Source organism: Mesoplodon mirus, assembly GCF_964341445.2.
Source record: "Mesoplodon mirus genome assembly, chromosome: 10".
NCBI lineage: Eukaryota > Metazoa > Chordata > Mammalia > Artiodactyla > Ziphiidae > Mesoplodon > Mesoplodon mirus.
The window spans coordinates 25173054-25189925 of NC_138986.1; the positions used below are offsets into that span (position 1 = coordinate 25173054).

General features: G+C 43.0%; 1 protein-coding gene across 1 annotated transcript in view; it reads right to left on the reverse strand.

Annotated features, from left to right (window-relative positions):
- The window catches only part of ECT2L (epithelial cell transforming 2 like), a gene marked incomplete at its 5' end in the record, with an annotated part of 57245 nt that extends 53084 nt beyond the window's left edge, over positions 1–4161 (reverse strand). Inside the window, 4 exon segments of the mRNA XM_082633769.1 lie at positions 2790–2827; positions 2829–2870; positions 2874–2906; positions 4060–4161. Of these exon segments, the coding sequence (XP_082489895.1) occupies positions 2790–2827; positions 2829–2870; positions 2874–2906; positions 4060–4161 (215 nt within the window).
- Between the last annotated feature and the right edge of the window lie 12711 nt (positions 4162–16872).

Here is a 16872-nt window from a genome sequence, read left to right on the forward strand (position 1 = left end):
GGCAAGCGAGGGAAGCGTCCTCTGCCACTCCCCATCGCTCGCATTACCACCTAAGCCATCCCCGCCCCCCCCACCCCCCACGTGGAAAAACTGTCTTCCACGAAACCGGTCCCTGGTGCCAAAAAGCTTGGGGACCACTGCTAAAACCATTGAACTGTGTCCTTTAAATGGATGAATTTTATGTATGTGAATTACATCTCAATAAAGATGCTTTAAAATTTTATTGCATTAACTTTAGGCTAAAAATGAAAATAAGTTGGGCTTTTAGATTTGGTTAAAATCAAGCACAGCTCAAACTGGATTAGACCATCTGCACATGGTGTCTTCAGCTGTCAGTAAGAGATGGCAGGAAGTCATGTAAGAAAGACTTCATCCAGACTGTAGGGAATGACCTGATTGATGTTCAACATCAAAAGCCACTGCTACAAATGAAAGACCCTGGTTTCAGGATACCAAACCCAGAGACCAGAAATTGACATACAACTTCCCCCGAAATTAGTAGCCCAGAACATGTAATAACAGCTTCATGGGACTATGAAATACATATAACTCTGCAGAAACACAGCTGCTGTCAAACAAAGCAGAGTAATTTCACTTAACAGGTTAGTTCCATATCCTTCTCCCACAGAAAGAAGAATTCAGGTGCCAGACAGTGAATGAAGTTTCCAGTGAAAAAAGGTCAGGCCTAATGTTGATGAGCCTCAAAATATACCACAAGATCACTAATGACCTCCAGTGGTTACAAGTAAAATTGCTTGGTTCGTGATACATGAGACTAGAACAAGATGGCCCACAAAGCTATTATGGATATAGGGCTTGGTCTCTTACTTTCTTATCTTGAAAGCTGCAGAATTGGAGTCAAAGGAAGCCTACCCAATGACTACCATAAAAATCTCCCTTCCTCCTGATTTTTTTTTTTTTTTTTTTGCGGTACGCGGGCCTCTCACTGTTGTGGCCTCTCCCGTTGCGGAGCACAGGCTCCAGACTAGCAGGCTCAGCGGCCATGGCTCACGGGCCCAGCTGCTTCGCGGCATGTGGGATCCTCCCGGACCGGGGCATGAACCCGCATCCCCCTGCATCGGCAGGCGGACTCTCAACCACTGCGCCACTAGGGAAGCCCCTTCCTGATTTTTAAGCATTGACTGAAGAGCCTCTTTGTCTGTGGCCTGTCTTTGCAGCCTCTTTCGACATGCCTGGAAGATGGCTATCTCCCTCCAGTGACTCGGTGACTCCATCAGGAATAATCCACTAGGAGCCCCACAGATGCAGAGAAATCTGACAATGGAGAAGGTGCGTTCGTAGGTAGGAGAGATGAAATGACTGTGTGAAAGTGTAAGAAAGACTGAGAGAAGCAGGTGCTGTGAACTAAAATTACCCAATTTGGTCTTGCACAACTCTGACACTTTTTGGTAAATATCTAAGAAGTTTGAGGGTTAGCCTGTCCCCCAAGCCCCACCATCAGGTTGTAGTGAAAGCAGCACCAAATGATGCCCTACCTGGAGTTTCACTGAACAAACTTTAGTAAATAAGCCCAAACCACTTCATACAGCCTCCTCTGTAGGCCTGACAAAATCCCAGCTCTCTGCCCTTTGGGTGAAAGATTCATTCAACTGAGAAAAACAATGTTCCATAAACAGGATTCTATTACTATCCTTTTTGTTGGCCTCAGGCTACCAGAAAACCCCCAGTCAGACAAGGCCATTTTTTGGAGATGAAACCATCCTTAATAAGCACCAACTGGCCTGGCTGGATTCTTCAAACAGGTCCAGGCATGCCAGAGGGCTCTCTAGAATTTTGGTCAGTCCACATATCTGAATACCTTTAATTTCACCAAAGACAGGCCATTTCTAGCATTCAACCAGCATGTTAACAAGCCACTAGTTGCTCTGATAATAACTAATATCTAATATTTGCTATGCTAATTAGCAAAGTATCTGGTAATAGCTAAAACACTGTGACCTTTCCAGTACAGTGCTAGCTAATCACCCCTAGCGTACTAACTCTTGATCAGAACACTAGCTGCCCCTGGGTGTAATTCCAACTAACACCTTCACATGTCACACCAGCCATGCTGGAGTATTTTAAAATAAATTACAGATATAATAGGACGCAAGGGAAGGAAGAAGAACCTGGACTTAACGGCAATCAGTGACCACTGCCATGTAAGTCTTGCCCACATTCCTAAATGTTGCTGCCACTGTCATTTCTCAGATATTTTTTGGATCCATTCATTCATGTAACAAATATTTCGGAGTACCTACTTCAAATATCTTATCTGTCTGAGAGTTCCAAGGAGAATTTAATATACTAAGAGAATGTTAAAAATTCATTGGCTGAAGTTATTTATAACTTTTTGCAAAAACTAAACATTTTGCTATGGTATGAAGGTATTCAACTCCCCAAGGCTCCATTTTACCCACGAAGAAGCAGCAGCACTAGAAAAGATTGTTTATAAGCCTTAAAATATCAGTTGCTTTTTTTCTGTGGAAAAAAAGAAACTCTTAAAAGTTATATGAACATTTTATGATATTTTATTTTCTTTAAGATAATTACATCATTAGGCTACATTTACCTTAATTGTGATTTAGTGCATCATAAAAAAATCGTGAATAAGAATTCTTGGGCTTCCCTGGTGGCACAGTGGTTGGGAGTCTGCCTGCTGATGCAGGGGAGGCGGGTTCGTGCCCCAGTCTGGGAAGATCCCACATGCCGTGGAGCGGCTGGACCCATGAGCCGTGGCCGCTGAGCCTGCGCGTCCGGAGCCTGTGCTCCGCAATGGGAGAGGCCACAGCAGTGAGAGGCCCGCGTACCGCAAAAAAAAAAAAAAAAAGAAAGAATTCTTGATGTTGCTTGTTAGTCCAGAGGTCAAATCAGTGACTTATAAGAGCAACTCTTTCCTGAAAGAGCTATAAAGGAGAGAAAATGACATTTTCCTTTACAGTTCGATATGTTCTTAGTTGCTAAGCAATCCATAGGCAACCTAACAACCTCACAGCTAATATTTGCATTGCACGTTACAGTTCACAAAGCACTTTCACATATGTAGTAAGGGTCTCTGCCTTCAGCTTAAACTCCTTTTATCTAGGGATGCAGGCAAGCCCAGGCTTGTTGGGTGGGCTGGTGGGAAAGGCTGGCAGGGATGTAATTGCAGAGGGGCTCAAGGAGGGCCCAGAGAGGTAATGGATGTTCACTATTGTTTCCACCTAAGCTAATGTGGTCTGGGGAAACAGATCCCAAACATTTCATCTTGAAAACACATACTGGCCACTTGCTTAATTGTGAAAACAGGGCCGTGTGAAGTAGGTGTGATTTTCCTAACCCATAGTCCTACCTCTTCATAGCACCCACCAAAAGGAAAGTTAGAAAATTTTGCTGAAGAGCCATTGTTAGGAGTGTCTCCATGAAAGACATACACCAGGACCAGCGTCCCCCCAAACCAGGACTTCAGTGCAGCTTGGCTCAGAGGACATATATAAACCCACTGTCTTTATTACTAGTCAGGCTTTGGTCCCAGCCCATCTGGTCTCCTTCCCTTGTGAATGCGCCTGGACCGTGCAGGAGCTCTGAGGACCCAGGCAGCCCCCTTTTCCATGAAGGTCTGGCAGAGCTGCCTGGGCCATTCCAGTAACTACTTCCTGCATTATCTTTCAAAGGAGGGGCATCCCCAGGCCCCAGGGAACCATGCAGTTGGCACAAGAGGGAAGAGAGAGTTAAAAGAAACACATATCAACACTCTCCACACCAAAATACCACCAAAGCACCTTCTCTTGTCTGCTCCCCCTTATAGCAACCAGGGTGTGTCCTGGAGGTTTCTGTTTCATCTCTGGAGGTGCTGCCAGGGCAAAAGTGCGAGCAGCTCTTGCACCTCCCATAAGATTGGAGTCGTGGACTGGGGTGAGGAGACTGTCTTTGGGGTAGGGTTATTTTTGTTTAAAGTGACTCAAAAACTAAGTTCTTTACAAGTATTTATTTTATTCTAAATATGGCAACATGAGACCCACTATATCACAGTAAAATTCACCTTAGAAATCTTGTCTTATTCTAGAGTATGTGACTCACCTGTCGATTTAATGACTTGTTGCTAAAAGGTGTCCAGGCACTGAATCTTGTGTGGAAGCTCTCCGTTTCCAAGCTTTCCCTGGGAGAATTCCCAGCTGACATCTCAGCAAATTATTTTCGTCCGGTCTTAGAAACTGTAGTTTCATTTCATAAACTGTAGGTTTAATTAAGATCACCTAGAACATCCAGTGTATTAATGTTGTCCATATAGGAATAATAGAATTACAGCAATTCATTTACATATATTTGTTTATATAGATACAATTAGAACAACTCATATATATATATCCATACAAATATACACAGAGAGTTCATGAACACTGCCACTGGGATGGTCCCCAACCCCTCCTCTTTACTCTCAATCCCCGACTCCCCCTCAACGCTGCCAGCCGGGATGCTCCACTCATTTACTGGTCCTTGCCACCCTACACACAGCCTCCCTGATCCTTAGCAGTTCCTAGCGTCAGGAACTGCCAGTGGTACCAGTTTCCTTCATGCATTCAGCTTTGGTTGAACAAATAATAGCACGTACATGAAACTGAGTGTTGACTGCGTTCCAGCAATGAGCAAGGCTTTTGGAAAACAAAGTTAAGACTTCTCTAAGACAATGTATCCTTAGTAGTCATCAAAAATCATCATCGCAAAAATGGCCCTAGGGTGCTGGCTGTGCAAGATGGAAAAACTAGATTGAGCTGACATTAGTATAAGTCTTCTCCAGCTGCATACAGAGGAAGAACAGGGTGCAGTAAGGATATCGGAGGCAAAAGACTTACCTGCAGAACCCATTAGAATGGCCTGGGCCTGGGGTTCCTGCAGCAGAACAACAAGCCCTGGGCTGCCCGGCTGCCCTCTGCTGTACCTTCCCTGGTTCTGGGCGGCTCTGCCCTGCAACAAGAGCCTTAGCCTCCTGTGTTCCCGTCCTCTGTTTTCTGCCCATCCATACCTGGGATCTGGGGACTGCTGTCCTAGAACAAAAACTGTGACCCTGGACATTCAGCACTTATTTTAAATAAATACTCATATCAATACTAAAAAAAAAAAAAAATTGCAATTATTCTCTCCTCAACTACTTGCACCCAAATGTGAATCCAAACCAGAGCTGTTTTTTACTTTGCTGGGAAAATGACTCAGAAATTGGAATGATTCTTTTTTTTTTTTTTTTTTTTTTGCGGTACGCGGGCCTCTCACTGCTGTGGCCTCTCCCGTTGCGGAGCACAGGCTCCGGACGCGCAGACTCAGCGGCCATGGCTCACGGGACCAGCCGCTCCGCGGCATGTGGGATCTTCCCGGACCGGGGCACGAACCCGTGTCCCCTGCATCGGCAGGCGGACTCTCAACCACTGCGCCACCAGGGAAGCCCTATAATAACTTTTAAAAATCCAGTTTAAATCAGAGGTACAAATGTTCTGCATAGAATACTAAAAATTTTATCAAGAGACATTTTTAAAGATCTAAGTAACAGTAATGTCTATATAGATGTTAGTTGTACCAAATTAATCTATTAATCAAAACCCAGCAGTGGGGTGGGGTGTTTGTGTGCACGTGTGTGTATGTGTGTTTGACAAACTAATTATGAAATGTGTATGAAAATGCAAAGGGTCAAGAACAGCAAAGACAACTTTAAAAAGAATAAAGTAATAAGACTTACTCTACATGGTATCAGGACTTATTTACTATAAAGTTAGTGTAAATAGAGCACGAGATATTGGCGTAAGAATAGACAAATAAACCAGTTGAGTCCGGAAGCAGACTCACAAATATATCTCCCTAGATTTGTGACACTAGTGGCACTGCAGAATAGTCGGAAAGGAAGATTCTAGTCAGCAGCACATGGAGTAGAGCCGCTGCGTTCCGTTGGGCCCAGCTGATCCTCAGAATCATAAGAGTAAAAGACTGTTTTAAGCCACTAGAGTTTGGAGCGTTTTGTCATTCAGCAATAGAAACTGATAGAAAAAGTTCATACCTGGAAGTAGAGTATTGCCGTAACATAACTTAGAGCACATGGCAATGATGTCGAAAAAGAGCAGCAAGTGGGAATTGGAAGGGTGGTGAGGAGACTGTCCGTGGAGCCTAGAAGAACAGTGAAGCTGCTAAGAAAGGCTAGAAAGAGGATCACCTGTGTTATGTAGCAGTGGAATGTTTAGTAACACTGTTGCCTGCATTAATGTGGACAATAGGAAATCTACCAAGGCATCTGCAGACCTGGCTAAAGAGATTCCAAGCAGGATATAGAAAGTTCTGACTGGCTTCTTAGCTGAATATGATACAATAAGAGAGACATGAACTGACCTGAAAATCTATTTAGTTTTTTAGCAGAATCGAGCAGAAATAAAGAACATCTAGTACAGTATCTCCAGCCAGCAAAAAGTCTCAAAGTAATAAATGGCTTCATTTCAAAGACCTCCTTGGTAAGGTCTTTGAAAGGTTTAAGGTGGTGTGTCTCATAGACCCTCTCATTTAGAAGACAAAAGAGTTCCTAAGAGTCTTAGAGACTTGGTCCCACAGCACCCTGATTCATATCCCAAGGCAGCCAGGGGCCTATCGCAAAGGGATTTCTGGATGCAGCTTTTGTTGAAGAGAATGGATTATAATAAGATACACAGAAAGCCCACAAAATTGTCAAGAAGATCGTTCTGGTGAAAGCACGACCAGCTTGAAGTAAAAGGGACTGAGAAGGCCTGAAATAGTCTCTGAGCCTCCAACTTTCTACAGGTAAGAAGCAGGCTGAGAAAGCTTTGCAACTGCAACCACAGATAATTTCTTATTGAAAAAGATGGGTGACTCAGAGGACAGACCCAAGAGAAGCTGAGAACAATGGATTAGGAGACTACTCCCAGGGAGCAGACCTGGACCATAATCAAGGAATTATTGGGACAACTGGTCCGGCTGAATTTCAGAAGTGCTGTGTACCAGAAACTGCCATGTGACTTCTGTTCCCTGCCTGTGTGAATAGGAAAGACTGCTGTGGTCACCCTTTTTGTGTTTCACCAGTGTAATCTAGGTGTCTGGGAGACAGCTAAATTCACAGGTCTCCAGTTCAAGAGGAGCGACAGACAAGGAGCCTCACGTGCAATTGGACCTGATGCAGATCACGAGAGACTGAACTTCTAGACTGATACCATCATTGGATGAGACATTGGGTGTCTTGGGATGGGGTAAATGTATTCTGCTTGTGAAAGGCATGGGCATTGTTGTGACCAGAGGATGCAACGTGGCATGTTGTCTGTACATACGGCCAGGAATGATTGGTCCCATCCAGTTCTCCCATCAAGAAGTGGAGTCTTATTGCCCTTCCTCCCTACAAATCTGCGCTAGCACTGCCTTGTTATAACCAATAGGACGTTATGGAAGGGAGGATATATGACTTCTGGTCTTGGGCTCTAAGACCTGATGTTTCTCTTTCTGCACTCTTGAGATCTAGCTGCCGGGTAAATAAGCTCAGGCTAGATTACTGAGTGAGGTGAGACCACGTGGAAGGACAGAGGTTGAACCAGCTCTCACCTATTTCCGCCACCCCAGTCAGAGCACCAGATGTGTGAATGAAGCCATCTCGGTATTCCAGTTCCAGCTGAGCTCTCAGGTAAATGCAACCAAATGAATGACCCCAGCCGACAACAGCAAGTGGAACCACCCAGATGAACTGTGAACCCACAGAATCGTGAAAAACAACAATTCCTGTTTCAGATTTGGGGATGGTTTGTTATCCAGCACAGACTGACAAAGTTGTGTGTTGGTGAGCATCCAGAACTCATATATAGCTGGTCAAAGTGTAAATTAGTATAAGTACTTGAAAAACGGGCATTATTTCCTAAAGTTGAACATATGCATACACTTGACCCAACAGAAAAACATGCACATGTGGACCAAATATATCCACAAGAATGTTCATAGCTGCTTTGGATAGCTCCAAACTGGATACAACCCAAGCATCCATCAACAGTTGAATAGATAAATATATTGTCATATATTCATGCAATAGAATGCTACAGGTCAATGAGCAGGCTGCTGCTACACACAACAATCAATATGCATGAATCACACACCTAAGACATTAAACAAAGGAAGCTGGAAACAAAGTAATACATTTTGCATGGTTTTATTTATACAAAGTTCTACGCTCTAGTGGTTGAAGTCAGGATAGTGGTTACCTTTGGGGAGGAAAGAGAAGGTAATGACTAGAAGGGATATGAGAGGGGATTCTGGGGTGCTGGTATTGATCTAGGGGTGGGAGCCTGGGTGAGTTCACTTTGTAATTCATTGAGTATTACACTTATAACTTGCATATTTTTCTTTATCTTCTATTTTGATTAAGAAGTTTTAAAACAACATCAAATACTACTAAGTACCTAGAAAAAGTAAAAGTACAACTTTATAAACATAGAAAACTTTACTGCAAAACAATTTTTTTTTTATTTTGTTTTTTTGTGGTACGCGGGCCTCTCACTGTTGTAGCCTCTCCCTTTGCAGAGCACAGGCTCCAGACGCACAGGTTTAGCAGCCATGGCTCACGGGCCTAGCCGCTCCGCGGCATGTGGGATCTTCCCGGACCGGGGCATGAACCCGTGTCCCCTGCATCGGCAGGCGGACTCTCAACTACTGCACCACCAGGGAAGCCCCTGAAAAACAATTTTTAGAGACCTAAATCAATGGAGAGAGATGTTTAGAGATATATATTAGAGATTCAGAAAAATGAAAAGACTAATTCTCTCAAATTGATCTACAGATTCAATGCAATCTCAAAAAAAATCCCAAAGTGATATTGCATGTATGTAACTTGAAAAGCTGATTCTAAAATATTTATGGAAATTTACAAGGCTAAAGTAGTCCAGACAGTCTGGAAAAGCAAGAGAGGGAGATGTGTTTCTAGATATCAAGACTTATTATAGGGGAGGAGGGATAAATTGGGAGTTTGGGATTAACATATACACATTAACTGAATCACTTTGCAATACACCTGAAACTAACACAACTTAGTAGATCAACTGTACTTCATTAAAAACAAACAAACAAAACAACAAGGATATATTGTATAGCTCAGGGAATTACAGCCATTGCCTTGTAATAACTTTTAATGGAGTATAATCTGTAAAACTATTGAATCACGATGCTATATACCTGAAACTAATATAATATTGTAAATCAACTATACTTCAATAAACAATTAATGTAGAAAAACTTATTATAAAGCTGCACTAATAAGATGACATGGTATTAGCATGGGGACAAACAACTAATCGGGGGAGCAGAAGAGAAGGGTCCAGAATAGACTCATGTATACATGGGCCCGTCTTAGATTTGAAATCAAAGAGGAAGAGAGAGATTTTTCCATTTATAGAAAACAGAGTATCTATTTAAACAAGAGAAAAGCAAGTGGACCACTTTCTCACACTGTACCACAGGCACATCAATATCTGGAGGCTTTTTTACATATAAATTCAATTACACATGGCTTGTGAGTGCCCAGAAGACAAAATGAAGAACAATGGATGAGGTCAGAGAGATGGATTTTGGCTCAGCCTAAGTGGGAAAACAATCACTTCAGCAGCATTAGCTGTCTTGAGAGGTTATGTCCATTACAGAAGACGTTAAAACACAAATTGGATGACTGCTTCCACTGAAATTCTAGCTGAGATTCAAGCATCAGAAATGTCTAAGTTTCTAAGCAACCCTCTGTTGCTATAAATACCAAGAAGAGAGGGAACAATGTGAATTTCTTCGGCTTGGAGTAGCTGAAGAAATGTTACTGGCAAGTCAGAAGAATCTGAGAATAAGCCAAACACTGGTGGTGCCTCTACGCTTATTACACTTCAATGAGACAGAAGCACATTTTAAAAATGAGTATCTCGGAAAGGCATGTAGCATATTAGGAACAGTTTTAGAAATATTACAGAAAGGCGGCATGACATGGTGAGCACCAAATTTGAATTCCTGCTCTGCTCCCCTCAAATTGAAGCCTTAGGGACTTCACTGGTGGTCCAGTGGTTAAGACTCCATGCTTCCACTGCAGGGGGCATGGGTTTGATCCCTGGTCTGGGAACTAAGATCCCACATGCCGCACGGCCAAAAACAAACACACAAAAAACCTCAACCTCCCCCCCCAAATTAAAGCTTTACAAGTAATTTCATCTCTGAGCCTCAGTCTCCTCACGTGTGAAGCAAGGCAGTGATGTGTCTTGGCAAACTACAGTACAATAATGTTCAGATAAAAACCTCATGGCAATGTGGAACATTAAATACCTCCCTCTGAATCAACATTAAATCAAAACAAATCCTTAGTTTCATAAGATGCCCAGCTGTTGTTATGTGAAATCTCTCCAAGAGCCAACATAAGGGATTTTTATTTAGCAACTTCTCAAAATTGGTATTATCCTCTGTGGTAAGGTATTACTGAGTTACAAAATGAGTGGAACATTACGGAAAGAATAGTTGCTATCTCTGCTGGTGGGCTTCAATATGTGAGTACAGTACATCATATATAGATATAAACATAGACACAGATACAGATTCCCACAGGATTATATGCATTCTCTTAGATGAATATGTTACTTTATTGACTAGTTATTTGATCCAGGGAGAGACGGCATGCTGGCAATCACTACTTCTTTAAATGGAATGATTTCTTTTCATAGTCCAGCATTTAAAATCTCTCCAGGGACTTCCTTGGTGGCCCAGTGGTTAAGAATCTGCCTGCCAATGCAGGGGACATGGGTTCGATCCCTGGTCCGGGAAGATCCCACATACCCAGGAGCAGCTAAGCCCGTGCGCCACAGCTACTGAGCCTGCGCTCTAGAGCCTGTCAGCCATAACTACTGAAGCCCGTGCACCTAGAGCCCGTGCTCCGCAACAAGAGAAGCCACCACAGTGAGAAGCCCATGCACCACAACGAAAAGTAGCCTCCACTCACCACAACTAGAGAAAGCCCATACGCAGCAACGAAGACCTAACGCAGCCAAAAATCTAAAAAATAAAAATAAAATAATTTAAAAAAATCCTTTCAGCCTCTTAAAAAAACCCCACAAAACTCTCCAAATAGTAGCTCCATAAGATATTAATAGGTATTTCCCAGAAAAACAGCATCTGTGGTTAAATATGCCTGGAAATGATTGATTGAACAAAATTAAAACTGTTTTTTTGTAGGATGTTTTGTAAATTTAGTATATTGATGCTCACAGTCAGTCTCCAAGAGAAGGAGATAATATGTAGCATATCTCTTGTTCATTGTTAAAGGAGCCTATCATGAAGTGTATTAGTTGTCTAATGTGGGTATCATAGTGGGTATCTAGTGCTGTGTAACAAACAGTCCCAAAACGTAGTTGCTTTAAAAAAGCATTTATTCTCTCATAGTTTATGTGAGTCAGGGGTCAAGCATGGCTTAACTAGGTCCTCTGGTTCAGGGTCTCTCACAACCGAAGTGTCAGCTGGGGCTTTTGTCATCCCAAAGCTGAGCTGGGGAAGGATCCGCTTCCAAGCTCGGGTAGGGGGTTGTCAGCAAGGTTCAGTTCCTCACAGACCGAGGAACAAGGGCCTCAGTTCCTTGCAGGCTGGAGGCTCCCCTCCCAGGTGGGCTTCTCCACAACTTAGCTCACAAAATGGCAGCTGGCTTCCACCCAAGTAAGCAAGCGAGAGGGCAAGAGAGGGCAGGCAAGATGGAAGCTAGAGTCTGTAACAAAATCTCAGAAGTGATATACCATTGCTTTTTGATTCGTCAGAGCAGGGGTCAGCAAACATGGTCAGCAGGCCATATTTGGCCCACTGCCCATTTTTGTAAATAGTTTTACTGAAAGACAGCTAATCATATTTATTTACATATTGTCTGTGGTTGCTTTTCAGTACAACAGCAGAATTGAGTAATTGGGAAAGAAACCATATGGCTCACAGAGCAAAAAAAATTTCCTACCTGGCCCTTTACAGAAAAAGTTTGGCAAACCCTGCATTAGAAACAAGTCTAGCCTCCACTTGAGGGGAGGAGATTCCAAAGGGCATGAATACCAGGAAGCTGGGGTCGTTGGGAGTCATTTTAGAAGCTGCCTACCTCGTAGTGCCTGGCAACAGGTAGGGACTTGGCAAGTAGTTGCTGAGTAAATGAATAATTGTTCACATCCACCAATTTTCTAAATTCAAGGGCTGAAAGAAAAGTCGCTAGCCAAGAAAAAGCCAAATCCCTTCACTGATTATTAGGATTTGACAACTGCATCACAACTGTAACAACTTATCAACTTGTGTGATCTTCTTATTAGTAATTTCCATCATTATGTCAAGTGAGTTAGATGGCAAAATAAGCTTAGAATTGAATTCATATGTAGATTGGACAGATTATTCTTTCACAACATCAGCAAACTGGAAGAAAGCGTACGTATTTGAGATGAGAATTCACTCTGGGGGCAAGAATATTTATTGTGAATTATGTTTACAATCGGACAGCTACAGTATCTTCTAATACCAAGAGAGACTCAAAACCTAAATGTACAAAATCAAATTCTCATCCATTTTTTTCATCTTTTCTCCATGTGCTTTCTCCAAAAGCCAAAATACTGTACCACAAAGTTCTTCCTTGATCATTTAGGATCTCTCTTGTTCTAATACAAAGTAGCGAGTCATTCTTGGAAGAGGAAATGTCCCGCTGCTGCTTTGCTTACAGACTAGTTTTCCACTGAATTGAAACTCCAGCGTGGGTGACACAAACTGGAGAACTATTTCTTACCTCACTGTGTAAAACAAGGGCTCTAAATATTTCTAAAGTTTGGTGCAAAAAGGGAATAAAATAGGAGACCCCAACCTGTGGCTCTTCTCATGTGTTACTGGATCCAACAAACATATTAAGTAACTAAATCAAAGTGGGGAGGGGGACCCGGAATAAAGGCTATATTTAACATCCTGCCTTTTGTTGAGTAGCTACTCTGACTGGCACAGTGCCAGTAAGTCTCTTTCCCATACACGAGCTCATTTATTTCTCACATTCATCCTGGGAGTTTGATTACAGATGAAAAGAACAGGGTAAAGAAAATATTCCAAGGTCACACAGGTAGTAACTGGTATCAAGTTTAAAGGTTATACTGGATTTTTCCTAACATGTGAGTGTAACTTGAATTGGATGTATGACTGGTATGGGTTAATTTGGAAATATACTTTCTATCCCATGACTTATTATTCTTTATAACTGACATATCAATGAGAAACTCAGCAATCGACACTTGCACCTCCATGCTTAGGGAGAAAAAGGCGGGTGGGGGGTGGCGGGGGGTGCCTGTTGTGTGACAACCAAAGCCAGGTTAAGGGGTGAGAGGGCTGGACAGCTGCCAGTCCATACAGAGAGCTAAATCATCACTGGGATAAATCAGAACCGTGTTGTCATTAACTATGTTTCCACAGGTGATTGGTTACACAGCTGGAGGAATGTAAATTACTCGGGTCCTACTCCACTGTGCAAGACACTGACTTGGAGTGAACTGGAAACAAAACATTGTTCCCTGGCACAGAGGTACCTACATTTGAGTACTTTGGCAATTCACATTGCAAGTTGTACAATGATACATTTATTTTCTAAAAGTTAATTCCTTAAATATACCTCCTCAGAGGTTGTGTGGTTCTAAAGATTGCAGAAAAGAACTGGTATACAGGAAGTGAGTGTGATTTGTGAAAAAATAGAAATGAAAGATAATTCCAGTTAAGTAAAATGTCCTATATTCAGGGCATGTAAAAACATGACATTTTGAACATAAAGTGGTATATAATTTTTATTAAATGCACAAATAAATAATAAATAATGAAAGCAATAGCATGTTTTGAGGCACAGGAGGAGTTTTGTGAGCCCAAACTGCACATAATCAAACGCTGGATTTGCTCACAGATATAGAAGTTTAAAGCTGTAACATTAAAATTATAACAAGAAGTGACTGTACTATTTAAATTCATTCAAGAAGAATAATCAATTATTGTTGTTCTAAAACTTCCAAGTCCCAACCCCTACTTTCTTTCACGTAAATAATGGTTTTTAGAGCACAATTTTTGAGGTTCCTATGATGCACAAATGTCAAGATGGGCCTGAAAACAATTACACGGGTTGTGCGGCACTTGAATACGTGTGTTGTTAGGATATTCTGTTCTGATACATGGCAAGGTTGATGAATAAGCAGAGCACGGGTCCTTTTAAAAAGATAAAATAGGGCTTCCCTGGTGGCGCAGTGGTTGAGAGTCCGCCTGCCTTTGCAGGGGACACGGGTTCGTGCCTCCGTCAGGGAAGAACCCACATGCCGCGGGCCCCATGGCCGCTGAGTCTGCGCGTCCGGAGCCTGTGCTCCGCAACGGGAGAGGCCACAACAGTGAGAGGCCCGAGGACCGCAAAAAAAAAAAAAAAAAAAAGAAAAAATATAAGTATCACGATTTTAACTAAGATTTGATCTTATTGATCTATATATGACTATAACCCTTTTCATCAAATCTTAGCATATTAACTTTTCAGAGCTATACAGTTCTAACCACGAGGTGTATTCGCAGTAGATTCTTTGTATTTCTCTTTCACTACCTGCCCCCCCATCCCTCTCGCGCCCCCCACCCTCACGTGACCCCACTTTTCGGACTCTGGCCGGAGGAAGAGGGTGAGAACTGCCCGAAGGAGGGAGGGAGTCGCTGTGAGCCAGCTCAGAATCCTACGAAGATCAGTGTTTTCCAAACTGCTCAATAACTCAATAACTCAATGACTTCATCCCTATCTCAAATGCGTGCTCTGCAGGAGATAAGAGTTTACTGGCCACAGCCCAATTCAAACCTGACCCTAGGCAGGGACCGTGGTGTTTCTCCCAAGCGCCACTTCAGCGCTGTGGTTCTCCAAGGTCACCGAAGGGGAGCCCAGCGAGAGCGCTGCTTTGGGTCTTCCCGAGGCTGCACCGGGAACTAAACCTCCCGGGAGCTGGGCCCCCATGGCCCCAAGAAGAAGCTGTGCAGCCCAGAAGGCAAGCGCTTTGCCTCCGGGAGGTGGCGGAGAGTCCCGGCTCCGGACGTCTGCCTCCTCTTTGGACCGCGTGGTGCTGCGAGAGCAGGACCCCCGCCGCAGCCGGGGGGCAGGGGCGGGACTGGCAGCCCGCCGTCTCCATAGAGACCGACCACATGGCCCCGCCCTCCCCCGCAGCTCCCTGGCACCAGCACCCACACAGGGTTCCAGAGTGGCTGGAGGGACCGCGTGACCGACGCCGTCTTCCCAGCTAGAGGGCCCAGAAGCCGGGCGGACCAAGCCCCGAGCGCCGGCGCCCTGCCGGCCAACGCCCCCTCCTTAAGGGCTGCACCGGATTCCGGCCCGGGCAGCGTTCCCGCTTCTTTGTCACCCTTCAGGGAGCCTGCGGTGGGATCCCGGGCATCACTGTAGTTCCAGAAGCCCCTGAAGACACGGAGCAGTGGGGCCAGACCCCGACAGGAGACTTGGATACAGAAGCCAACGTTTGCTTGCTCTCAAAGAAAGCCAGCAATTTTAAGGCTGTGTGATGGAAAAGGTGGGGTTTCTTATCTTCAGCAAATCCTCAGAATATTTTAATACTTATTGCCAATTTTCACATTATACAGGAGGTACCAAAGCCAAAGCAACATCCTTCTTAATTTCTAATGGTTCTGGTCAAAATGCCTTTAAGTATTTATTGTGAAGGCTGAAAGTTTTTTTCATTTATATGTAGATGAATAGTTACCACCAAGGAAAGATGTTCACAACATGAAAAGCAGGTTAGAAAACCGTATGAAGAGTACTACCTAATTTTTGTAAATAAACGTTTGTCTAAGAAGTCTGGAGGTATGTAAACAAATGTTGAATGGTTTGCTCCGGTAGTACTTTTAAAAAATCAATTTAAAAAATTTCTACAATAAATATGCAACATCTGTATAATAAATATTAAATTTTATTCTGATCCAAGCACCTCATTTTTTTCCCCCTGTTGCCTTTAACATGTTTTAGTCGTGTGAAAGGATACAAATTAGATAAACTAAAAATTTGTTACCTGGGACCCACATGGGGTTCACTGACACAAAGGACAAATGAACCAGCTGAATAAACAAGGTCGATCTGCTGCTCTGTCACTAAGCCACAGGAAACAGCTTTTGCTTTACTCTATCTCAGGACCCATCCAAGAAAAACACATCAATTGGCAAAGTTTCCTTTTGCTCAGTCAGACCCTAGACTGCTTTTTCCCTTGGAATCCCTATTTGCTCAATCCAACAAAGCAGTTTTGAAGGTTACATTTAATGTTCTGATGATTTTCTGTTTTAAAAGGGGTATTAGAAAGACTGATTAGATAAACTGATCAAAACTCTTGGAACCCAGAATGCCAAAAATGACTGAAATTGAGACTTTTAAAAAATATTGTTCAATGGGTCCCCACCCTCCCCATCTCCCATTAGGTGCTTGTTTCTGTGGCCTGGAAACAAGGAGGAAGAAGCATGGACCTATTCTACAAGGTGAAGGCAAGTGAGCTATAAATGGATAAACAAAGTGTGGTATATCCATACAATGGAATGTGATTCGGCCAGGAAAAGAAGTATTGATAACATGCTACAACATGGATGAACCTTGAAACCTTGAAAATATTATACTAAAAGAAGCCAGTTACAAAAGCCATGTATTGTATGATTCCATTGATAGAAAATGTTCAGAATTGGCAAATCCGTAGAAACAGAAAATAGATTACTGTTGTCAAGGGCTGAGGGGTTCGGGAGATAGGGAGTGACTGCTAATGAGCTTTGAGGTGATGAAAATGTTCTAAAATTAAATTATGATGATGGATGCACAACTGTGTGAATCTACTATAAACCGCTGAATTATATACTTTAGAAAAG